Below are 26268 nucleotides of genomic sequence, written 5' to 3' on the forward strand. Positions count from 1 at the left end.
GTGTTGTACTTTATAGTGGTTGAACTCGATGGACGTATGTCTTTTTTCAACCAAAATAACTATGTAACTATGTAACTATGTAACTATGTAAAAAAATGCTCTAGTGGGTTCCAGGCCTAAACGCATACATTTACACAATTTTTTTTATCAGGAAAATCTCAAATAATTAAAATTAATACTTTATATAAACATACGTTGTAGTATTTCTCTTTGTGATCTTTGTGATATTTGTCTTTGGCAAGTTTGGTGTAATGCTACAATGTTTTAGCTGTTGTTGAAGAGAAACTCCGACCAAGAATTGAACTTTATCCCAACCAGTAGCTGATACCCCCTTTTACATGATAAATCTATTCCTTTTCACAAGCAGACCAGCAGGGGGCGCTGTATGACTGATATTGTGGTGTAACCCCTCCCACAAGAAGCTCTGAGTACCGAGGTACTTCTGGCAGTTTCCTGTCTGTGAACCTTGTTGCCTTGTGAGAAATAGCTGTTTACAGCTGTTTCCAACAGCCAAAACAGCATGCAGCAGCTACATCACTTGCCAGCACTAAATATGTCACCATGTAATAAATGTCAGAATGTAAATCGGGGATTTAAAATTTTTTACAATGGGCAAACACTGACTAAATCCTTTATACATAATTATTGTAAAAATAAAGCACTTTTTTTATTACATTATTTTCACTGGAGTTGCTCTTTAAAGAGACACTGTAGTGACATATGGCAGAATGCAGCATATTATTCAGAATACCCACTTTTATGGTATTTTTTCTGGTTTCAGAATCATCAGAAACATTTCCTGCATCTATAGATCTCTGTATATTGGTAGCCTCATCCTCCCAGTAACGTTTAGCCTAGGGCTGATTAGCTAAGCAGAATTCTCTCCCCAGCCCCTCCTTCCCACTGGAACTTTCTGGGAGACCAGGTATATTTTTTTATTGGCTTCGGAACTCTCAGTAACCAAACATTCTGCAAAGATCACCTGATAAATTTCAGAATGTGAATCATGGTGGGGAAATTTTTTACAATGGACAAACCCTGCCTAAATCATTTATAAATGAATATTCTAAAAAAACCAAAAAAAAACCAAAAAAAAAAACCAGCAATTTTAGTAATTACGTTATTTTCACAACAGATTCTCTTTAATGTTGACATTATATTACTCTTCTATAACTGTTATATGCTCAATAAACTTGCTTGTTTTAGTTAAAATAAGATTTTTTTTTAGTGAACAACATCTTTATTTTTTTTTATTTCCTGTATTGATACAGCTTGAGTACATTTAATAGTTCTCAGTCACGCTTCAGGGGACTTAGCTTTTGTGATGTTACTGGGTCAATTATCAGGCGATGGCAGTCATTAAAGGTCTGATAAGCAGGTAGGGGACAGGTACCACTTTCCTTTTTTTTCACCCTCTTTCCTCCATATTTAAAGCAATCCCTGACAGGGACAGACCAGCTCTGACTTAGGCTGATCTTTTTGCTGGGAAATTTTTGCTTATTTTGGTGTGGGGCTTATGTATTTATGACTTATGTCTACATCGTACTCTGTATAGTCACTCCTGACGAAGCCCTCTGGAGTGAAACATGTTGAGTTGTGTATGTGTGTGACACTGTGTACATAATATGAGTACTGCAGCAGTTTTCACACACACTGTGCAGTCTCATTCATATAATCCCAGCTTGTTTCCACTAGCCTGTCTAGTGGCATGTAGAGACCTGTGTGTTGTCCATGAGGAGGACTGCAATAAAGAGGGGGGGGGGGGTAGTGTCACCACCTGCCGTGTATACACATTCAGGAAGGGCGGGGTGAACACAGACCCCTTTCTGTCACAACCCACTAAGTGCACCCACCTGTGAACACCAGGCCTCTTGGGTTTACTTAAAGGAATACTATCGATACCCAAGTGTTCTAAAATGACAGTGTGCAAATAATGTGTAAGTAGCAGTGTAAACATTTTCCTACTTTTCATGTTAAATATCAGAGGCAAAAACTGTAATTTATTGAGGGTAGGATTTAGCTACATTGGGACAAATCAATTGCAGAAGGGGTGTCTGATATGCAACTGTGGCTGTGCATTGAAGCAGACTACAGAAAGCAAATATCAAACATATCAAACTCTGAAAGCAAAACATTATGGAAAGCTGTGACAATTAGTTACATTTCCTCTGCTCTCTTTAGACACTTCAGTGAGAAACACAGGACACAGGAGCTGCAGCTGTTGGGAGCTCTCTCTCTCTGTCACACACAGAGCTACACATAGAGTTACCTGATCAAGTGTGAGGGGAATTTCCCCTCTCCTCATGGCTCAGTCAGCAGTTTTGGCGTTAGTAAACTTTGAATGTATTTTGATAACAGTAAACAATGAAGTTGCTACTAAAATGTATACACCAGTACTTAGCAGAACTTCCCAAACAATTCCTGTGTCAATTGAAAAAAAATATGTGAATCGATAGTATTCCTTTAATCAATCCTACTCTGACTATTTTAGCATTTACTAATAGTAAGTTATAACTTTCAACTACAGTGCCTATAGGGTAGGGGTAGGGAACCTTTGGCTCGGGAGCCAGATGTGGCTCTTTTGATGGCTACATCTGGCTCACAGACAAATCAGCGGGGTTGATTTACTAAGCTACACTGCTCAAGCAGCTTAGTGTAGCAGCACAGGTAACATTTTCAAAGTAGACATGCTACTGATTTAGCATGCACTACTAACTTACTCACACTCCCCACTTGTCCCATTCTGGACCCTGTCAGGTCCAGTGACTTTGTAGGACAAGATCCCCGCACTTGACAGGCAGCCTTTTGAGCCAAAATGCAGGGATCTCGTGCTACAAAGTGAATCAACCCCCAAGTCAGCTAGCTAATTGTACAAGCTGTTAGTTGGTATTTCTCCTGTCTGGCTCTCTGGGAAATTGCTGATGTTGCTGAAACCCAAGAGAAGCTGAAGACGTGTCTGACACTTCTGCTGCCTGGAGGATCAACTGTGTACACATATCCATGACAACAGGGACGTGAGCCCTCTGCTGCGCATGCGCACTTTCCCAGTTTGAAACATATTGTATGGCTCTCAGGGAAATATGTTTTAAAATATGTGGTGTTTATGGCTCTCTCAGCCAAAAAGGTTCCTGACCCGTGCTATAGGCCTTGTCCAGTATTTTAGCTCGTGTGTTGCAGTAATAATAATATTAGTCTGGACCCAGCTTTATAATTTAATACATTCTTTTCATTCCTACCACCTCACTTTACCTTAGCGATTGAAGAGGGTTGCTCACCACACAAAAAATACAATTAAATAACATTAATTTTATTTTTAAACCGCTTAATCAAGGAATTTTCTCCACATTTGGATGTGAATGTAAAGATTTTCTCCTCAGTTATTGCTAGGCAACTAACCATATACCTTCCTTCATTGGCAATGCTGGAACAAACTGGTTTTACGTCATGAGGCAGTTAAGAGACAATATGAGGCTAAATGCTCATATTCACAGCTGTATCGCAATCAATGCTTCTCCTCAATTTAGATTTCAAGGCAATATTTGACACTACTATATTATTATTTAGAGGAACTCCAGTGACATAGTAGATTACAATAAAGTTACATTAATTATTTTGCTTTCAGCATAAGAAATACTTTACTACATAGTGCTGTATGTTGGTATGTAGCCCCGAACTCCTAGTGTTTAGCCTTGGCTGCTTATTATGCAGAACTTCTTCTCCCAGTGCACTCTGGGAAACCAGGTGCTGTTTCTATTCAGTTCAGAAAGCACAATTGCTAGCGATTGCGATAGCGCTTTGTGCTTTTTAGTGGGTTCCAGGCCTTGAGGGAGGGTGAGACAAGATTTTACAATGGGTGAACACTGACTTAATAATTTCTAAAGTAATATTGTAAAAGAAAACAACCAAGCTGTTATATTTATAACATTATATTCAAATATTTTGACAGCTAAAAGAACACATCGGAGCTGTAGTTAAAAATGAAATCTACTTACCTGGGGCTTCCTCCAGCCCCTAGCAGCTGATCTGTCCCACGCCGCAGCTCCACTCTCTGCCGCTGGCTCTCGGACTCCAACGGCGCCTCATCAGGCCGTCCTCTACTGCGCCTGCGTGAGCGCCGCTGTCAATCAAATCCACGTTGTCCGGAGTGTACTGTGCAGGCGCAGAACTACTGCACCTGCGCAGTACACTCTGGCCACGTGGACTTGATTGATAGAGTCGCTCGCACAGGCATTAGAGGAGAACCTGGCGAGGTTGTCCTCAGTACCGGGAGACAACTGCTGAGAGCGGAGCTGCGGCAGGGGACAGATCAGCTGCTAGAGGCTGGAGGAAGCCCAGGGTAAGTAGATTTCATTTTTTTTACCAGCTTGGACCTTCCCTTTAAGGCCAAAATACTGAATTTTTACACCAGGGTTTTCTCTGTTTTAGTTTTAATAAGTAGGGTCACATGGCAGGGGTGTTACTCTACCCCGCAGATTTTTACTCTAGCTATAGATCTATTAGCTGAAAGAATCACAGAAAATTCCAATAATATTGGGTATGGTACCTGGATCAGCAATTTTTAATTTCTCTTACCTGCTCATGATTTATTAATATATAGTGGGAATCCGCTCACCAACCTTCCTAGCTTGTGTAGAATGTTGGGTTAATCGGGAACAGATTTCGGAACTAAAAAAAAAAAAATAATTGGGCAAAATCCATGACTTTACCAGTCTGTGTGTTCCTAAACCTGCTGTAAAGCTTTTATTAGGCAAATTTTGATTTTAAGTTAAAACTCTTTACTAAAGAAAACATGCAGAGATATATCATGCACCACCATCCGGTAATGCAGCTTATTTAGAACAGAGAGGAACACAACACAGAGTAAATACAGGAAATCACAATACCATAGAGATAATTGCAGCACTTTACATTTTATAGTGACATCTTGTGGTTGCTTTACTGTACTGCAGCTTAGGTAATTCTGTTGATACTGCCAACACTTTTGAAGCGCTTTATGATTATTCCACTTTGTGTAAGTGTATCTTCTCAAGAAATCTAAAATTGCTGGATTTACACTGTAAAGCTGGTACCAGGTATTTTGGCTGGGAAGAATTACGGTTTTAAAAATGTTAACGCTTCGAGAATCACGGTTTACTTTAGGGCCCTGCACATCCCTCTTACTAAAAGCATCATCATAAGTTTCAGCAGATATAGTAAATGTTTTCCTGGTTTCACAATCACCCAAGAATTCCAAAAAGAATGAAGTATAACAGGAAATCATATGAAGGTCTTGGAATAAGGCATTGTTCATACTATACGCGCTACTATGTGCATACTATGCGCTATGCGCAGCAGTGTGATGCGCTATTACACTGCTGGATGCATTTTTGGCAAAGCGCATCGCAGATCCCATTCACTGTTATGAATGGGATCAGCAGCGAAACGCACGGCAACGCAGATGGCGTGTGATAGGGTGCGCAAGTGTCCCGAACCCAAGCCATACGCATTGCCTAATGTGAACAAGGCCTTAAAGAGAATCTGTATTGTTAAAATCGCTCAAAAGTAAACATACCAGTGCGTTAGGGGACATCTCCTATTACCCTCTGTCACAATTTCGCCGCTCCTCGCCGCATTAAAAGTGGTTAAAAACAGTTTTAAAAAGTTTGTTTGTAAACAAACAAAATGGCCACCAAAACAGGAAGTAGGTTGATGTACAGTATGTCCACACATAGAAAATACATCCATACATAAGCAGGCTGTATACAGCATTCCTTTTGAATCTCAAGAGATCATTTGTGTGTTTCTTTCCCCCATGCACTGAAGTTTCAGGCTGCTCTTTTCTTCCTGCAAACAGCTTTGCCCTTGTTTGTAATTCCTCAGTATGTGAAAGCCCAGCCAGCTCAGAGGACGATTTATCCAGCTGATTAGAGCAGCTTCTCTCTTATCTAAATAACACACAGGCAGTGTGCATAGAGGGGCCAGAAAGGGTGAGTTCATAGCAGAACCACAACATTGAAGAACTTGGCAGCATTCCAGACACAGGCCGACAAGTCTGACAGGGGAAAGATACATTGATTTATTACAGAGATGGTGATAGTAGAAAGTGCTGCAGTAAGCCAGAACACATTAGAATAGCTTTTGGAACATGTAGGATGATAAAAAACAGGATGCAATTTATGTTACGGAGTCTCTTTAAGGGCCCGTTTCCCAGTGTGCAAATTTGAATAGTGAAAGTTTGAATTAATATTAATACCAATGCAATTTGAATGGACTAGTTTCCATTGAGTTACTTTTTTTGTAATAGATTTCGATGCAAAAAAAAAAATAAAAACACTGCTTGCTGCAGATTATCGTACCATGCATTGATCCGCATGCAATTCGTATGTAATGAAAGTCAGGAGTCCTGTGTGAAAATGCAAAATTCTCACGTTTTTAATGTGAAAATACGCATCAGTTTTCCCATCTAATGTGCTTCTATTAAATTTAACGAATGTGCTGTATTTTTGTTAGTATCAGCACAGGGGTGTTTTGTAGTTTTGTGGCTAAAAATACATAAATAGTTCACTGCCTTTTTTATGAACGTTATTATGGCAAACGTGCGTATAATCTCTATAATCACTGGAAGGCGAATTTTGAACACTTTCTATTTGGTCTATCTTGGACTGAAAAAAAAATATCTGTCCCAATATTTTGCAGATGTCTGTGCCTGTGAGAAACGGTTGAATTTTTTTGTAGAGACTTTATGGCTTTCGTACAGTAAGGATTGTACAATCTTACCACCTCTATGTAATTTGCGGGGCTAATTAAAGTATTCAACATATATACATATATACACTCAGTTTACTCTTCTACTACATAGAGTGAATATATTTTGATCACTTTAGGTAGTCCTGCATTAGTGGGCATCTTAAAGGACAACTGAAGTGAGAAGATTATGGAGGCTGAAATATGTATATCAAGCAATAGCTTGCCTGGCAGTTGCCTGGCAGTTCTGCTTATCCTCTGCCTCTAATACTTTAAGGCTACTTACACACCAGGACGTTGCGTTTAGGGGACGTTACAGGGCACATAACGTGCCCCTAACGCAACGCCTGGTGGTGTTGGAGCAGGACGCTACCAAGAGCCGCGTTACAAGCAGCTCATGGTGCGCTTGCTCTGTCGGAGGTGCTGCGGAGACCACGTGAGCGGAGCTCTCCGCATCACGTGGTCCCGCCAGCCAATCAACGGGCGCTCCAAAGAGTAAACACTGCAAGTGCAGTGAATGCCAAGTAGCCATGTGCCTGGCTACGTAGCGGCCTCTCCCCGCCTCCTCTCCGCCCCTAAAATAAAAAAAACACCCATACTGAGCATGTGCAAACAGTCTTACGCAGCTTAGCCACGTATAAAGTACTGCATGCAGTACGTTGTCTTGACGTGAAGCGTTACTGTGTAATGCAACGTGGGCACTGTGAACAGCCCATTGATTTTTCATTGCTGTGCGGGTGTGTTACAGGCTGCTCTAACGTGCACCTGTAACGTCCCACTGTGGAAGCAGCCTAAAGGTGCGTACACACATGCGACTATAGTCGTTTGTAACGATCGTTCCCCGATCTTTACCAACGACGATCGTTACAAAAAACGAACCACCGACTATTAAGGCAAACGACGAACGAGCCAAATCGCTACAAAAGAAAGTTCTGTCTCGCCGGATTTTAACCAACGACGATCGTTTGCAAAAGTAGTACATCGTTGGAAACGGTCGTTCGTACTAGGCTTGACATGCGCATTTCACAATTTCTCCGTGAAACTTCTCATTTTTATGCACAGGCGCAATAGTTGCTTTACGTGATGTAACGTTCGTTCTAACGATCAGATCGTTACACACCTTTTAAAACTAACTTTACTTAGGTCGTTCTTTCATCAATTAAAAGTTCGTTCATCGTTCTCAACAAACGATCGTTGTCGCATGTGTGTACGTAGCATTAGCCGTAGACCCTGAACAAGCATGGAGCAGATGAGGTGTTTCTGACATTATTGTCAGATCTGACAAGATTAGCTGCATACTTGTTTCTGGTGTTATTCTGACACTGCTGCGGCCAAATAGCCCAGCAGAGCTGCCAGGCAACTGGAATTGTTTAACAGGAAATTAATATGGCAGCTTTCATATTCTTCTCTCTTCAGTTGTCCTTTAAGTTCTGTTTATACAATAGACTGGTAAAACTGCATTTTCACTGGCAGTGTGATTTTTTTTTTTTCTATACATAGGAATTACATTACTTTTTCTGTATTGCCATAATCTTCAGTAAAAGGTGGTGCTCTGAAAAAAAAAAAAATTTCCTGTATGCATGGTGGACAGAGAGACATACCAGTTATGCCCAGTTGGCCATTCTTACATCCAGAACTGCTGATTTTATAGGGTAATTTCAGGCAGATTATTTAGTATTTATATAGATCCAACATTGTCCGCACCGCTGTACAGAGTATAAAGTTGTGTCACTAACGAACTGTCACTCAGAGGGGCTCACAATCTAATCCCTACCATAGTCATATGGTCGTGTAGTGTATGTATTGTAGTCTAGGGCCAATAAAGGGGGGAGCCAATTAACTTATGTGTATGTTTTTGGAACATGGGAGGAAATCCACACAATCATGGGAAGAACATACAAACTCTAATCACTACACCACCGTGCTGCCCAATAAAAATAAAAGATAAAAATTCTAGAACCCCTTTTGGGTTTTACGTTTCCGTGTACCTCTCAGAAAGCATTTCCCTCACCTCTTGTCCAACAGAGATCTACGCAACAGTGACTAAACGGAGGCGTTCTTTTCAGGTCTCCAGTGGGTTATCCGCTAAATCAATTCCTAGAACTGCAATTTTTATTCATGCGAGATGGCTGACCAGGCTTTCCTCAGAGCAGCCGAGTGTGACTGCAGTTAATATGTTCCATCTGAGTGAAGCCATTTATACAGCCCAGTTGCTAGTTTATCTTGTGCAGACATAACCTGACCAGAGCCATTTTGTTGGCCATTCATCATCGCAGCTTATTATTGGTTCATCAGGAACCAGCCACATGACTGAATTAGAAGGGACGCAGTGGAGGACTTATAGAAACAGTGCAAGGACCATTGGTAGCAGAACTGTTGCAAACTTGGTGCCAAAGTGCAGTGTGCCCAGATTACAAAGATATCTGTAGAGAAAAATGGTAAAATTTAAAATACACATATTTGAAATATTTTATTACTATGGTGTGGAAATTTCATCTAGGAGAAAACTTAGGAGAAAAAATGAATTGAATAAGGGCCTATATGTCTGACTTCAATGTTATTTTTCTTTGCACAGATGTGCCTTTCTTTTAAGTGTATGGTGTGAGACTCAGGCTTGAGTGTATGGTGTGAGACTCAGGCTTGAGTGTATGGTGTGAGACTCAGGCTTGAGTGTATGGTGTGAGACTCCCCCTTCCTCCCTCATAAAGCTGCTCTCATTGGCCAACTATGAGGGCTTGTTCACACTACGGCCCGGTGCGCACTGAAACACGCTAGCAGATCCGCAAAATGCTAGCAGATTTTGAAACGCTTTTTCTTATTTTTCTGTAGCGTTTCACCTAGCATTTTGCGGTTTTGTGAAGCGTTTTTGGTATAGTAGATTTCATATATTGTTACAGTAAAGCTGTTACTGAACAGCTTCTGTAACAAAAACGCCGGCAAACCCGCTCTAAACTGAACTCAGAAACGCCTCCGCAATCCAAAAAATGCCTCACCCAGGAGTATGCGTTTCAGCAAAACGCCTCCCGCTCTGGTGTGAACCACCCCATTGAGATACATTGACCAAGCATATCCGCAGCCGCGAGCGGCTGCAAAAACGCCGAAAAACCCGCTCGCTGTGCACCAGCCTACAAGAGCTTTTTAAAAACCTGCTTAGCGGTAATCCCGAGTCAGGCTCAGGAGGGAAAGCCACAGAACAGGGTGGTAATCCGGTGCCTGAGTGAGTTTAATGCAGGAGCTGCTGCAGACCTCTCTGAGGTATGTTTTTCTTCTTGTTTTTAAGGTCTAAAAGCTTATGAAAAATTGCACGGCTTTTAGTACCTAGATCTGGAAATAATCATAACAAAAGGGAGGTTAAGCACAAGTGATTTTGAAAAGCTCTTGCTAATGCAATGCTATGGGGGATTTTTACAATATCACATCGCTCCAGTGAGAACACACACTAAGGCTATGTTCACATTATAAATCGCAAGCGCTGAGCGATTTACTGAGGGTTTTGTCAGTGCTTTTCCCTGCGTTTTGCGCTTAGAAAAGCGCTTTTCTAAGTGCTTTTGCAGAACGATTCGTTTTTAACTTCCTGACTTCAGTTAGGAAGTGAACTCTTTCACCAGGAAATGAATAAATACATTGGGCTCGAGTCACAAAAGGGTGCTAACTCAGTTAGCACGTCTAAAAGCTTTGGGTGTGCTAACTACGGTGCTAAGCAATTAGCACGCACAAAGCTTTTATTGATTGCGCACAAAGTTTAGCGCTGCGCAGTTCGCGCAAAACTTTGCACCAGGTGTGACTATAATGTCGCACAGTTGCGCCCGAAACTTTGCATGTTGTGATGTTTCGGGCGCACCCAGTGCAACGTTCCAGTCGAACCCAGGGCGACGCTTCGATCACACCGTGCAGTGCTAAACTTTGCGTGCGCAAACTTCTCTTTAGGCATGCTAAGGGGCTTTCACAGGCGTGCTAACACTTAACACCCTTTTGTGAATCAAGCCCAATATATTTATTCATAGAAGCGCTGGGGAAATCGATATACAAAGTGCTTTTTCAAGCGTTTTGCGATTTCCCTATACCTCCCATTGAGCCAAAGTGCTCAGAAAATGGAACAGGCAGCACTTTTGAAAGCGCGTCACAATCGAACCGCTCATATGTGAACACACCCATATTGAATCATTGCACAGGCGCTTTTAGGGCACTTTCTAAAATCGCCAGTGCTTAAAAAAATATGCAAACGCTCATAGTGTGAACAAGCCCACATTAGCAAAAGCTTTTAAAATCGCAAAAGTGCTTAGAAAAGCTCTTGTAGTGTGAACAAGCCCTTAGGGCTTATTTCCATGCAGCGCAGAGCCCTGTGCATCTGCGCCACGCATCACTCCTGGCGGGCTTGTGATCCCATTCATTATACTGAATGGGATCGCTGGCTGAAGCGCCCGAAATGCAGCAAACCATGCGCGCGATTCAGTGGGGAAAATGAATGGAAACAGCAGCAGTGCAGTCTATGCAATCACGTTTCCATAAGCGCACCTGAAAGCGCGCTATATGGAAATGTGCCCTTAGGGCCTGAGCCTACTTCGGCGTTTTTAACTACATAAGGACTGGCTGTATTCTCTATGATCTGTGCTGAGTGGGCTCTTCAGCCCCCAGCACAGATCGTGTTGCAGGCAGGGCGTTCAGAGGCCGGGGATGGCCGATCTCCTCGCAGGCTGTTCACAGAGACTCCCTCCGTGAACTGACATGGAATGGTTCCATGGAAACACCACTGCCACCTATCGGCGTTGGCTGGTCGTTAAGTGGTTAAACACGCATAAAAACGCATGTGTCTTTCAACCGCTTTTGAAATGAGTTTGAGGTGTTTAAACGCATTTTAACATTTTGAAAACGCATTAAAACAGCTTAAAACGCATTTCTAAAATGCTTGAAAAACGCATGCGTTTTTAAAAATGCAGCAGTGGGCTCAGGCCCTCACATCTCTAGTCATGTGATAGTGGTGACAAGATTACTGGGCACTCATCTTCAGTTAAAGGAGCACTATGGCGAAAAATTGTAAAATTTAAAATATGTGCAAAAATAGACAAACAAGATGTACGTTTTTTTCCAGAGTAAAATGAGCCATAAATTACCTTTCTCCTATGTTGCTGTTACTTACAGTAGGTAGTAGAAATCTGACAGAAGTGACAGGTTTTGGACTAGTTCATCTCTTCATAGGGGATTCTCAGCAAGGCTTTTATTCTTTATAAAGATATTCCCTAAAAAGGATTTAAACAATGATGCTGGCCAGCTTCCCAGTTTTTTGGCAGGTGGACAGAGCAACTGCTGTTCGCTAAGTGCTTTTGAAAAGAAATAAATCCCTGAGAATCCCTTATGAAGAGATGGACTAGTCCAAAACCTGTCGCTTATGTGAGATTTCTACTACCTACTGTAAGTGACCGCAACATAGGAGAAAAGTAATTTATGGCTTTATTTGTATATGTTTGCACATATTTTATATTTTACAATTGTTCGCAATAGCGCCCCTTTAAGTAGAACAGATTTTCCTCTAAAAAGATTCTTGCTCTCAGCAACTAGTCCTATTCTTATTTTATTTTCATATCAGCTTTGTAAAATGACAGTTGGATGCAGGAAAAGATTTCAGGGGAACCAACAGTCACTCTCACACACTGAGGAAGGCAAAAGCAGGGCACAGAGGCACAGACTATCTGGTTCCCCCATGGGAAACTAAAAGCAGGAATTACAAAATCTGCAGACCGCAAATAAGAAAACAGATAGCAGACAAGCCATTATTTATACCCATTATATCTGTACATGCCTTCCGCTTATTGAGATTCTTTTACGACACAGGTGTTCTTTAAGTAGAAAGGCACAGGAAATTACATATTCAGGCATATTTTACTGCAGCACAAATTACATACTTTCTCATCTTCTTCCTTTGTCCACCGTTGTTTCAGCTCAGAGGAATTTTAAATAATGAAGTTATGAGCATGTGAATATTTCAGCTGCTTTTTGAAAGACAGTTTCCCATAACCCATTGAAATTTTACTGAAAGGGTTGAAATAATCCCTTAATCTGCTGGAAAGCCAGCCTGTGGTGTCATTTTGTCTTGCAAATACGCTTTCGCTAGACGTTCTGCTTGTGTGTGCGCTTCCAGTGTGTTGGCAGGAATATTAAGCCTGAAATGTGAAAAGTGTTTGTGTGGGGAGGGGGATGGGACTGGAGGCAGAGGCATAGATAGGGTTTTTTTAGGGCCCTCACATCTGGACAAAATGGGCATGGCCACGCATCAGAATGTGGGCGTGGTCATGGGTGGAGTCAAATGTACAAATGCTGTTTAGATAGCCAGATGTGCCCCCTTCCCCCCTATATATTGCCAAATGTGTCCCCGTCGTCCATTCAGATAGCCAAATGTACTCCCCTATAGATAGCCAGATGTTCCCCAGCTTTGTCTGCTGGGGGTGCAACGGTGCTGCACTCGGGGATATATGCTCCCCATTGCCCCCCATAGCTAGCTACACCTCTGGGTTGAGCAAACCTTTGCCACACAATGGAGAAGAATCTTGGAAAAAGTGTTTGTTGCCAGTAGCGTAGCTAAGGAGCCATGAGCCCCAGTGCAAGTTTTACTTTGAGTCCCCCAAAGCATTCTATACATAATTCTTATAGTGCCAAAAAACCTGCCACATCCACAGTATGAGAGGTGTAAGCAGAGGAGAGAGACAGATAATATACACAAGGTGACATGTAACATGACGAGATAGACATGTGTATGTACAGTGCCAAGCACACAGATAACTCAGCTGTGTTCCTTTTTTCCCCCTTTCTTTGCCTGAAGGAGTTAAACATCAGGTATCAGTTTCTGTCCAGGTTGGGACTGAGTCAGACTATAAAGTAACCCTTATGAAAGGGATTACAGCCATAAAACACTTTCCTGGCAGAAAATGGCTTCTGAGAGCAAAAAAAACAGATAAAGGCCTCAATTCACTAAGCAGTTTAGACTAGTCTACTGATGGTTTTTAGTCTACTGATGGTTTGGTGTAATGTTTTAGACCTACTGATGGTTTGGTGTACTGTTTTAGACCTGATCTAAAACATTTGGTAATTAGGTCGGTAAAGCAGGGAAAATGATCAAAAGATGCAATTCACAAAGGCAACCGAGGAGTAACCACACCCACTTTTTCTGACAGAGATTAGACCAGATGATTTCTGTCAGTAAAGTAATTCTGTGAGGTATCTTAGACGTGAGGGTGGAACCTTTCGAATTAATTATGCAGGAGTTTAATTGTATCCAGAGGAGAGCCCATCAGAGGAGAAGGATGTCAGTCATAGCTACTCATTTGTGAATTGCATCTTTTGATCATTTCCCCTGCTTTACCCACCTAATTACCAAATGTTTTAGACCAGGTCTAAAACATTTGGTAATTATTAGTGAATTCCCTTTTGAGACTTTTGGGGTTGGTGGGGCTGTGTAATATTTAAAGTTATAGGCTTGCTATACATCAGCGGTTCTGGATGCTTGCCAGGCTTACAGGGGTGAAAAGGGATAATTTGCATATTCAGTAGTGGTGCATTGTGGGTAACCACAAATGTTCACTTATAGCTGAATTATTGAAAATTTCCTTTTGTTTTAAGAAGGCACATGTCACCAAGCTTCCCTTTTGATGCAACTGATTTACATCAAACCATTAGTAGACTAAAAACCATAAGTAGACTAGTCTAAACTGCTTAGTGAATTGAGGCCAATGAGTCAATAGTTCATAGATTTTAGCTTTGGCATACTTCAATGCATGTGTCATTGAGCAGAGACAATGAAACAGTAAAAACGTAATAAGTAGATAAAAAACTAAAATAAAACTGTTGGATATCTAAAAAAGTCATTTTTAGGAGATGGTACAATTTTTTATCTCCTCAGTTTATTTTTTAATACCACCGATTCAAAGTATATATAGAAGTGATTATTACCAGCATAGCACCATTAAAGGGCTATAATGCAGTTAAGGGAAGGCCCCTAGTGGGTCCTTGTGGTCCAAGGGCCCTGGTGTGGTCGCAACCTCTGCATCTACGCCACTGTTTGTTGCATGACTTAGACTCTTCTGTGTTGTATACTGTTAACTAAATTTGGCCATTGTATTGTTGTGCAGGTGGAGGGTTACAGCACTGACCCCCTGGTCTACCACGGTGGAATGAAGGTCTCCTTTGGGGTTCAGCTCCTGAACGCCACGGCGCGGGTTGAGAAAGCTTTGCCACACTTCAAGGTGCCTCTAATACTTTTCCACGGCACTGCGGACAAGCTGTGCGACATCAGAGGATCGCGCCTCATGATGGACACCATCCCCAGCGAGGACAAAACACTAAAGGTAATGGCTGGAGACATGTGACACTGGAACTCCATAGAAAGGGGGCTGCAAGAGGATGGGGGCTCCATATGAAGAGGGCTACACATTGAAGGGGGCTAAGGGCTTTTCAAACTGTCAGTTATCAAGATGGGCCTGGAGGGCATAGAGAGAGAGTGGGTAGAGGGCACCATAGACAGCAGGATGGGGAAGAATGTCTCAGAGACGGGGACCCATAAGCGGAAACACAGCCTAAAACACACATTTTCACTCTAGAAAACCAGTCAGATGGTTTTAGCTGGTCATTTTATGCTGTTTTTAATGCTTTAGCTATAGATGAAATTTGATGACAATGCCACTTTAAATTACCTCTATTGCGAAAAATTGTGAATGATTAAAATTGAAAATATATGTAAGCTCATACAAATAAGAAGTATGTTTCTTCCAGAGTAAAATGAGTACTTTTCTCCTATGTTGCTGTCATTTACAGTCGTTAATAGATATCTGACGGAACTGACAGGTTTTGGACTAGTCCATCTCTTCTTGGGGGATTATCAGTATTTAATTTATTGTTTACAAAAGCACTCCCTGGAAAGGATTTATAAGATGCAGGCCTCCCTACCTACCTGTTTGCACGCTATTCTGGCAGTTGCAAGAAAAAGATACATATATCCAAGCACATCCCCTCAAGTTAGGACATTTAAATACGTTGTTAGGGAGGTGCTAAAGGGGGTGTGGCCAGAAAACTCACATGCATATGTTCAAACAAATGCATTCACATTTGAACATTTGCATCTGAGTGTGCTAAGGATTCATTGTTGTTTGATTTTCTGGCTGTTGGACTGATCAACTGCTGTTCACTAATTGCTTTGGGAAGTACAAAAAACCCTGAGAATCCCCCATGAGACGATGGGCTACTCCAAAACCTGCTGACAGATTTCTACTACCTACTATAAGTGAAAAGTAATTGGTAGCTCATTTTACTCTGGGAGAGACATACTTTTTATTTGTGTTTTCATGTACAGGTAGTCCCCGGTTAATGAACGAGATAGGGACTGTAGGTTCGTTCTTAACCTGAATCTGTTCTTAAGTCGGATCACTGTGCCATCTCTGTCCCCTGGATCTCCTCTGTGCCTCCGGTGTCCCCCTCTTTCACATCTGCCCTCTGTACCTGCTTACACAAGTTTAAAAGCCATTTTTTTCTTTGAATTTTTTAAAATCTATTTTCTCAAAAACGTAAAAAAAATTTGACTTCTTCCTATGGAAACACAGAATCCATGCCAATCGTATCGGCGTGTCGTTCGTAAGTCGGGGACTACCTGTATTTTGAATTTTACAACTTTTCACGATAGTGGTCCTTTAAGGTTCAGCACAATTAACTGTACCATGTTTATGAAACGATTACCATGCTGTAGTAGTAAAAGACATACCGGCTATTTCAATTGCTATTTATATAGCATAAATGCTGACAGTCTGCCCATACATAACCATCAGTGGTTCATGAATGAACTCTTAGTAAGCCACAAAGCGCTAAATATGGATAATAGAACGTACAGCACTTGCCATAGTCTTGTTAGAGGGATTGATGTCTCTGGTTGATAATATCCAGCTGTCACAATGGCCACGGGCAGAACGGTTTGCACTGCAGCCAAGATATGAACTCGGCATTGTGGAAACCATCTGTGTTGATATTAATACTGTATATTAGCAGCCCACGGATATTCCTGTTGGATGCAGAGGCCGGAAAACACCGGCTAAGCCTTCATGGGAGACGGAATTGCCTGGATCGGTTCAGTGCTTCAGCAGCTCTGTGATCTCAATTCTCTCTTATGGCTAAATCCCACTGCCAGTCAAAAAAAGGCTATAAACACATATCCATGCCGGGCAAATTCACTTGTAATGTAATATCATGAAAAATGACCTCTCCATTTGGGTTAGCGGCCAGTTGCGGATCTCTGAATCACAAAGCACATATATTTTTAAGCATGGAATCCGTACTTTACTTGCTGTACAGACTGCCTGGAAGCTGGTATAAATCTTAGCAATGTGGCAGCATGGTGGCGTAGTGGATAGCACACTTACCTTGCAGCGCTTAGTCCCCAGCTCAAATCACAGCCAGGGCACTAGCTGCATGGAGTTTGTACATTGAACATCAATTTCCAGTAGATTCCAACAGGCAATCTATTGAAGATTGATTTAACTTCAGAGTTGCGTTGTTCAATGCAGTGCAAAGCTATAGGCCGTCTATCTGCCAATGCACTTGCCCCACCCCTGAAGGCCCTACATTTTCTGCCCTGTCTGATCAATACTTTTGACCATATTTTTTTAATCGATCGATCTGATATTTTGGGGGATTGATTCCTAGCAGATGAATGGAATCTGCAGGGGATCAAATGGTAAAAAACGATTAGTGTATGGCCACCTTAAGGCTAAATTCACACAGGCATTTAAACCTGGTGTTTGGGGAGTGATGGAGTGAATGCCAGCAAACATGAGGGCGGAGTTCACACTGACCTTCGCATCCCTCTCACTACAGGGTCCCTTTAAAAACAAGTGCTATGGTGTCCTTAAGAAGATAAAAATATTAACAGCACAGGTGTGAAAAGTAAAATGTGAAAGCTATTTTAGAAAGTTGAAGTAGATCCCAAACAAAAACAGTTAAAGGAACATCGCAGAAGGTGAGCAGAGGCGCAAACAGTATAAACTAAAATTTCTAAAAATGCTAGGGAGGCAGTGGTGGACTTATCTCCCCGAAGCAGACATGAAACTGTCAGTTTTCAAACAGATGAAATGTATTCACATAGTCCAGAACAACAAAGCAACGCGTTTCGCAGGTATGTTCCTGCTTCCTCAGGCAATAACAAGGAGTATATAATAGTGTAATGTTGTGATAACTTCTAGCGCCTCTGGCGTTATCACAACACGCTTCGGGGAGGTAAGTCCACCACTGCCTCCCTAGCATTTTTAGAAATTTTAGCATATTTTACCCTGTTGGCGCCTCTGTCCACTCCTGGTGGAGGGGGGATATACCCTTATCTTTTCCGATCTACAGAGAGCGACATCTTAATCCTGAGTGGGGACAGGTCTTAATCTCCCCATCTGCATTTACAGTGGTTGTCTAAATCGGTAACCCTGGTTTGTGAGTATTATTGTTTACTTACTTTCATTTTCCCAAATTCCAATACATTCTACACTATATTGGGCTCTCGGTGTTCTCTTCTTTTTGAGTTAAAGGGACACTATCGATTAACATATTTTTTTCAATTGAGATAGGAAATGTTTGGGGAAATGCTGCTAATTACTGGTGTATATATTTGAATCCTTATCTCTTTGTTTACTGTTATCTAATTCCTTTCACACTTTTCTGATGGCAGTCTGCTGTAATTTGTGGACAGAATGAGCCATGAGGAGAGGGGGAATTCCCTCACAGTGCATTTGTTAACCCTGTATGTGCAGAGAGCTTATTCAGAGACAGGCAGAGCTTTCTCTCACAGATAGCAGTGTGTGTGTGTGTGTGTGTGTGTGTGTGTGTGTGTGTGTGTGTGTGTGTGTGTGTGTGTGTGTGTGTGTGTGTGTGTGTGTGTGTGTGTGTGTGTGTGTGTGTGTGTGTGTGTGTGTGTGTGTGTGTGTGTGTGTGTGTGTGTGTGTGTGTGTGTGTGTGTGTGTGTGTGTGTGTGTGTGTGTGTGTGTGTGGTTTGATAGTGTTCCTTTTAAAATGTTTATCAGTATAGGCCAACCATGTCCTCAGTGCTACACTGTTAACTGGTACAGAGGTGTCAAAGAAATTACAACTTATTTCAAAAATATAAAAAGGGAGGCAGCGGTGTACTTACCTATCCAATAGAAGACATGAAAATTTCAGTTTTTCAGTTCATAAAACTTTAATAGACTACTCCACGGAGCAGCGTGTTTTGCAGGCGCAATCCTGCTTCATCAGGCAATTAAAGGAGCAACTAGATAAGCTCTTCAATAGACCAAGTGCCTCTTCCTCGTCACAGAGGTGCTTGATCTACTGAATACCTTATCCAGTTGCTCCTTTAATTGGCTGATGAAGCAGGGTTACACATGCGAAACGCATTGCACTGTGAAATAGTCAACGTTTTTTTGAACTGAAACTGACATTTTCATGTATCGAGGAATAAGACCACTTCTGCCTCCCTCTTTATATTTTTTAAATAAGTTGTTTTTACTCTGTTTGGCGCCTCTGTACTAGTTGACAGTGTTAATTGTCCACCCTTGGCGGAGGAGTAATTCTCCCCTTTCCTATCTACAGAGAGCGACTTCTTAAGCTAAGTGGGGTCAGGTCATGGCTCCCCACCTGCCTTGTCAGTGGTTGCCTTAGCGGTAACCCGTGTTTGTGAGTATATATCTCATATATACAACTGATTGCTAATTTTCCCTTTTTTATCTCCTCAATGCTAATAATGTTAGCAATGCTGAGTCTGTGGTTTACTATGCCCTCCCTCCGCTCCTGAAAACTATCTACTGTACCTGCACTCAGTAGGCTTATGAGTGACCGTAATATAAAAAATATTGGTGCTGAAAATCTAGTTACCTGCTCTCATCACCTCCTCGGGGTAACAGTGCAGCCTGGAAGTGTTTTATAACCGCTCATCCAAAACCCCATCCTATTTGTTAATCAAGACTCAGACAGTAGGGTGTATGTTTCATGTAGATTATGAATGTTGAGGAAATAGCCCCAGGCTGTGGGGAGGGTCCATCTGACATGAACTTCTGCCTAGACATTCTGAAAGGATCACTCTTTTGGTTGCTTTTTCAAGTATGCGTAGCTTTGAAAATGTTTATTTTTATGTTGGTCATAATCATGGGCAGAGAAGGAGAACGAGTCTTAAGCCATATCCCTACACCTAGAGTACAGAATTCATTGTATGTTTTATTTTGCAGGTGTATGAGAACGCATTCCATGCTTTACACAAAGAACTTCCGGAAGTGTCAAGTGCCGTGTTAGAGGAGATCAAGAACTGGATCCTCCAGAGGTTAGAGGTCTCCAGACCACCTCCAGCGAGTACGGAACCTACGGCAAGTTCTTAAGAATCACTACATCAAGCATCTGCCCACCTTTTTCCTCCAAAATAAAGCCTCCAAGTACATCCAACTTCCAGCCAAGCCTCCGTCCACCTCCCTTCCTAACTGAGCCTTCACGCCATGCTAACTCCTGTTCTTAATGGCCTCCTGCGCCATTTCCCAAGGCGTTAGAACCTATGGGAAACTCCAGCAGTTTCCAGCAGACAAACTCTCTTTAGCGTTCAATAAAGCACAAGACAACCACAAATGCAGCAAATGGCAGTCTGTCTCCGTAGCCAGCTGGGGTGGATGCACAAAGAATTATGGGAAACCGTAGTACGCCAACAGACGTCTCTAAGATTGGTTTGGGCATTCAATTCCTCAGCAATAATTTTACAGAGTGCATCCACTTCCCAGGAAGCAGACATCACAGGACCTATAACTAATGGGGAATAACAAATGACTCTAGAGAGGACCTCTACAGTTCCCCGTGAAGCACAAAGCAATATGATATCATCCATCATTGAACGATCAGAGAGTACCTCTACGAGAATGTATATTGTGTGTCCCTGATGGACTTTGGTGGAAAAGTGTCAAAAATTGGGTGTTTTGGGATCAGCTGTGAAGGAGCCCTTGTAAATATCCCCCTTCCCCTTGTTTTAATAGATTTTATTACACATTATATAAAATAATAATATTTAATATGTTAATATATATTTTCTGCCTGCGTAGGACAAGGTGGAGAAAGCCGTAGGATTTTTTTAGATTATTTTTTACATTCTAGAGAAGTGAACTTGTGGCCTTTTTGCCTGCTAGCCGCTAATGTATGTAACTTTTTACCTGACCAAGAGACCACGGTGATATACGGTGAGGAATCGGTTTTGGGTTATTTTGGGTCATGGAAGAGGTTTAAGGCATAACCCAACCCAAGAGAAATCCTGAGTACTTACAGCTATCCAGTTATGATAGAAAAGTAGGTACTGCTAATGCAAGCTGTGTTTAGGGGTTTACGCAATAAACTGCATTAAGCTGAATTAACCTTTTTACCAGCCCTACCCGAGTTATCTCGATTTAGACAACTTGTGGTAGGGCAGCTGCATCCAGCTAAACTTGGGCAGCCTAATACAGAGCAGGTGCAGGGAGAGCCTCCATATTTACATGTTCCGGTCCTTGGTTCGCCTCTTCAGTAACACTGACATCCTCTTCTGGGTCCTGATCACATGATAGGACATGTGATTGGGACCCAGAGGATGATGTCAGCGTTACAGTGCCCCTCAGTGGTGGAAGAGACATCATCCTCTGGGTCCTGATCGCATGTCCTAGCGTGTGATTGGGACCTAGACGAGGTTGTTGGCATTAAAGTGCTTGCTCAGTGGAGGAAGAGAAGAGCCAATCCAGTGTCCTGAACAGGAAAATATGAAAGCGCTCCCTGTGCCCGCTCTCCATTGGCAGCTCAGTATAGCCTGCTGGGGGAGGGAAACGCTGGAGAGACTCAAAACAACATGGCACTGCAGCCCACAATGGAAAGAAAAAACAAACAGCTGGCAAAGAGTTAAGTACGTAAAGTTTAAACGCACAATAAGTAGAGTAGTATGCAATACAATACATGCAATGCATTCTGCTCATCGTGCGTAAGACTTTAGGCACATAATTCTGCTTAATGCAGTTTAGTGCATACACCCCTTAGTTCCCTGGCTGTGAGGTTATCCTATGGCTTCACTATTTAAAGTGAAATTCCACATTTGGTGACAAAAAAACAAAAACAAAACAGCAATCTGCACTGCTCAGCTTAATAAATTCTAAGAATTTTGGCAGTAGTTCATCTTTGTTAATGTAGCCATTAACGCTACGTTTCTCCGAATGATCGATTCACCGATACAATCGTAATATCGATCAAATCAATACATTTTTCTGTTTGATTGTATTATTCTGATCGAATTGGATAGCACCTTTACTTCTATTAGTGGGCCTGAATGATTGATATTACCATCAAAACAGAGTTTATCACCCGCAGAACCTTATAGTTTGCCACAAGATGGTTTTGGTCGCCAGAGAACGCCACCACGTGTCAAAAGTGACAAGTGTAGTGTTGCCAAAACGCATGTAATTGCAGCCGAATGGTGCTTACGGCCAGCAGCCATGAGGCTGAACTGCCCAAAAAAACCTATCAATTCAGCCACCATGGAAAAGAGGCCCTACTTTTTATGTGCAAAATCACATAACATTCCATAAGGCCCCTGCAGAAACAGTCAGTGCTAGATGGTGCCATTAGCCTGCTGCAATCACTTAAAGTGGACCTGAACTCTTGCACAGGACACAAGGAAAACAGAAATGCACCATGTGCCTCTTATCTGTAACCAGTCACAACTGTAATTTGATCTCTCAACTGTGTCAGCACAGGAATTTGGCAGTCCTTGCGGACACAGCTAATGTATAAACACAGGATGTTAACCCCTTGTCTGCTTTGATGCATTGCAGGAGTTCTGTAAGATGTAACAAAGAAATGTTTTTGTTTAAAGGTTATTATGCTGTTGTTTATCTTTTAGCGCATAGAAAAAGTTCTGAGTTCAGGTCCGTGTCCAAAAAGAGCCCTTGCTCGCTTTGGGTATCTTATTGTGCAGGAATGTGGGGATTTGTGACCAGTCTGTGCTCCAATACCTTTAATCGCTTACGGACGACGGTGATTTAAATCTATGCTTGGCTTTGATCCTCTAATACCTACCAGGGCGTACATTTCACCTCACCGCTGCCACGCGTTCTCGCTGCTCTCGGCCCTCCGCAGCTCACTCGCCCTGCCATCTCTATGACAGCAGAGCCCTGTGAGGCGGTCAGGAGAAGATTTCATTGGCTCCTGACCCGGTCATCAATGAAAGCAACTCCCATTGACTTACATTGATGGATAGGGTTTGGAGCCAACGAAAGCGGTTCCTGACCGAGTCACAAAGCTCTGCCGTCTTTTATGATGGTTTGGGTGGCCTGAGGTTGTAGGTGTGCGACATGGATGGTGGGTATGCGCGTCGATTCCTCGGTATCCGGCGTTTTCTGGTACCAGCCTAGACTGCTGGTACTTAAGTGGTTAATCTTGCCATGGTTGCAAAATATAGAATTTACATTTCTAGATCGTTCTAGAAATCCATAGCTGAATGCAGATTGAAATATAAACAATATTTTTATGTACATTGATTTAGAAAACGCCTTTTAGAGTGCTGATGTACCAGTATGTCATATTTTTTTTGTCAGCAAAAGTGGAATTCATTCTTTGATGTAACCCCGTGACTTCTGACCACCAATTAGAATTGAGCTGACTGCGCACACTTTTAGCTCCCCAGAAACCCTAAAGCTGGTGATGCTTTATTATGCAAATAGCAACTTGTCCTCTGTAAAGTTATGCTCAGCTAAGCCTCCCGAGGCATACCAGGGAAGCCGTTTACCGCAATGATGGGCACTGGAGTGGGCGGAGCCTACTGTGGCTCATAAAGAGTATTTGTAGGCCCCAATTTAATCCATTCCCTTGATTTTCTCTTAAATGAATGAGCAACTATTGCCAGTGTCTGAAACCAGTATAGCAAATCACAGCTGGTGATCAGGTGCAGGAGAGAATACAGAAATCTCCCATTGGGTGTAGCGCAGCTTACTTACATCCATCTACTCGCTGGTCTCCTAGAACAGTCTGCCGCTTCACTCTGATATTAAAGGAGAACTGTAGAGTTAAGCAATACTAGTTGCCCGGCAGCTCTGCTGGTCTAATTGGCTGAAGAAGTGTCTGAATCACACCAGGAACAAGCATGCGGCTAAACTTGTCATATCTGTCAAAATTGTCAGAAACACCTGATCTGCTGCATGATTGTTCAGGGCCTATGGCTGAAAGTATTAGAGGCAGAGGATCAGCAGGATAGCCAGGTAACTGGTATTGCTTAAATGGAAAGAAATATGGCAGCCTTCATATACCTCTCACTACAGTTTTCCTTTAAGTCCTTAGATGTATGGAAAGTGGTGGAGCAGGGCAGAAGTAGAGCAGGAAGTGGCTGAGAAGTTTTATGAATTTAGCTGTTTGGAGGGCTCTGCAGGAAGGGAGAGGAGCAGGGCAGCAGGAGCAGAGCAGGAAGTGGCTGGGAAGTTTTATGAAGTTGGCTGTTTGGAGGGTTCTGCAGGAGCGGGGGGGGGGGGGGGGGGGGGCAGCATTAGCAGAGTAAGAAATAAATGGGAAGCTTTATAAAGTTGGCTGGAGGGCTCTGCAGAAGTAAGGTATGAGTAGTAGAGTAGGAAGTGGCTAGGAAGCTTTATGAACTTGGCTGTTTGGAGGGCTCTGCAGGAGCGGAGAGGAGCGAGGCAACCGTAGCTATCAAGTTGGCTATTTGGAGTGTTCTGCAGGAGCGGAGAGGAGCAGGACAGCAGTAGCAGAGCAGGAAGTGGCTAGGAAGCTTTATGAGGTTGGCTATTTGGAGTGTTCTGCAGGAGCGGAGAGGAGCAGGACACGAGAAGCAGAGCAGGCAGTGGCTAAGAAGCTTTATGAAGTTGGCTATTTGGAGTGTTCTGCAGGAGCGGAGAGGAGCAGGACAGCAGTAGCAGAGCAGGAAGTGGCTAAGAAGCTTTATGAACTTGGCTACTTGGAGTGTTCTGCAGGAGCGGAGAGGAGCAGGGCAGCAGTAGCAGAGCAGCAAGTGGCTGAGAAGCTTTATGAATTTGGCTATTTGGAGTGTTCTGCAGGAGCGGAGAGGAGCAGGGCAGCAGTAGCAGAGCAGGAAGTGGCTAAGAAGCTTTATGAGTTTGGCTATTTTGAGTGTTCTGCAGGAGCGGAGAGGAGCGGGGCAGCAGTAGCAGAGCAGGAAATGGCTGAGAAGCTTTATGAACTTGGCTATTTGGAGTGTTCTGCAGGAGCGGGGCAGTAGTAGCAGAGCAGGAAGTGGCTAAGAAGCTTTATGAGTTTGGCTATTTGGAGTGTTCTGCAGGAGCGGAGAGGAGCGGGGCAGTAGTAGCAGAGAAGCAAGTGGCTAGGAAGCTTTATGAAGTTGGCTGTTTGGAGGGTTCTGCAGTGACTGGTGCAGAAAATTGGGGCCTGCTGCCAGGAAATTTTAAATACAATTTTAAAAGAACAGTTGCACTTTTATAGAAAAATCCCCAGTTACGCTGAAGGTGCAGTCACTTGGCTGCTCAGTGCTGCTCCAGGCTCTACAGCACAGGCGTGGAATTCCAGGCCTGGAGAGCCAGATCCATGCCAGTGTTTAGGATGGACAGAGAGAAAGGAATGAGTTCAACCTGATGGACCACACCTTTCCTGATTCCGACCCATCAATTCATTTGCGCTGTGTCAAAAATGTGTGAGGACCTCGGCCCTCGTAGGACCGGTTTGACATCCCTGCTCTAGAGGAAGGTCTGTAGAGTTGTGATGTCACTGGCCCGTGACCTAGTGCCCCATTAACTCCTGTAGTGCCAATGTGGGAGGGGCTTTGTTCAAATGAATTGGAACTGAGGAGCAGAGAGGTCTGGAAGCAGTACTGGAACAGTCTTGTGACGGCCATGTTAGCACTCAAATAAAACCTGAGATAATTGCATCTGAATTCAGATTTTAACAATTATTATTTCCATTATCTTTCCATGTTATGTACAGCTAGGAATGCCCTGCAAGATGAAGGAGATTTCTATAACTGTATTGCACTTTGTAACAAACAAATCAGACACAATATATGTCATTTTTATACATGTAACACTGAAATTCTGTCTCTTTACAAATAAAATCTGACTGTTAGAACTGCGGCTGTGCGGAGGTTTTTGATATCAATGGAGAGTGACATCACAGTGTACTCAATGTAAAAGTGTGTTAATCCGCTGAAAATAGGGCTCAGATCAATAATGCAGTTTCCTTGCATTGTATATTTTACCCCATTTTTGAAGTACAGACATGTCCCCCCACCCCACCCCAGTATGCACACTATAAACTCACTACAATGGCCCCCATTCACAATGAGTTACTGTATTCTGTATCCAAAAATTACTGACAGAAGGATGACCATGTTCAAATCACAGTGTTTTCCGCCTGCAGTTAGGGCCTGTTTCCACTACACCCAAAATGGATGCAGAGAAATTCACTCCAATGAATGTCTATGGGCCTGTTTCCACTAAACGCAATTTTTCTGATGCAGATTTTCCCATAGGTATTCATTGGAGTCAATTTTTTTGCATCCAATCTGCATGTAGTGGAAACAGGCTC

The 26268-nt window shown here is 42.6% G+C and overlaps 1 protein-coding gene and 1 long non-coding RNA gene across 3 annotated transcripts in view; one reads left to right on the forward strand and one right to left on the reverse strand.

The window, feature by feature from the left end:
- MGLL (monoglyceride lipase) overlaps window positions 1-25809 on the forward strand; it is a 124211-nt gene extending 98402 nt beyond the window's left edge. For both annotated transcript variants that reach the window (XM_068252740.1, XM_068252739.1), the window contains exons 7-8: window positions 14844-15059; window positions 19941-25809. In XM_068252740.1, the coding sequence (XP_068108841.1) occupies window positions 14844-15059; window positions 19941-20087 (363 nt within the window). In that variant the 3' untranslated portion in view covers window positions 20088-25809. The remainder of the gene's footprint in view (window positions 1-14843; window positions 15060-19940) is intronic.
- The window catches only part of LOC137532331 (uncharacterized), a 106160-nt gene that overhangs the window by 65811 nt on the left and 14081 nt on the right, over window positions 1-26268 (reverse strand). The window lies entirely within an intron of this gene.

This window comes from Hyperolius riggenbachi, chromosome 9 (assembly GCF_040937935.1).
Source record: "Hyperolius riggenbachi isolate aHypRig1 chromosome 9, aHypRig1.pri, whole genome shotgun sequence".
NCBI classification, from domain to species: domain Eukaryota; kingdom Metazoa; phylum Chordata; class Amphibia; order Anura; family Hyperoliidae; genus Hyperolius; species Hyperolius riggenbachi.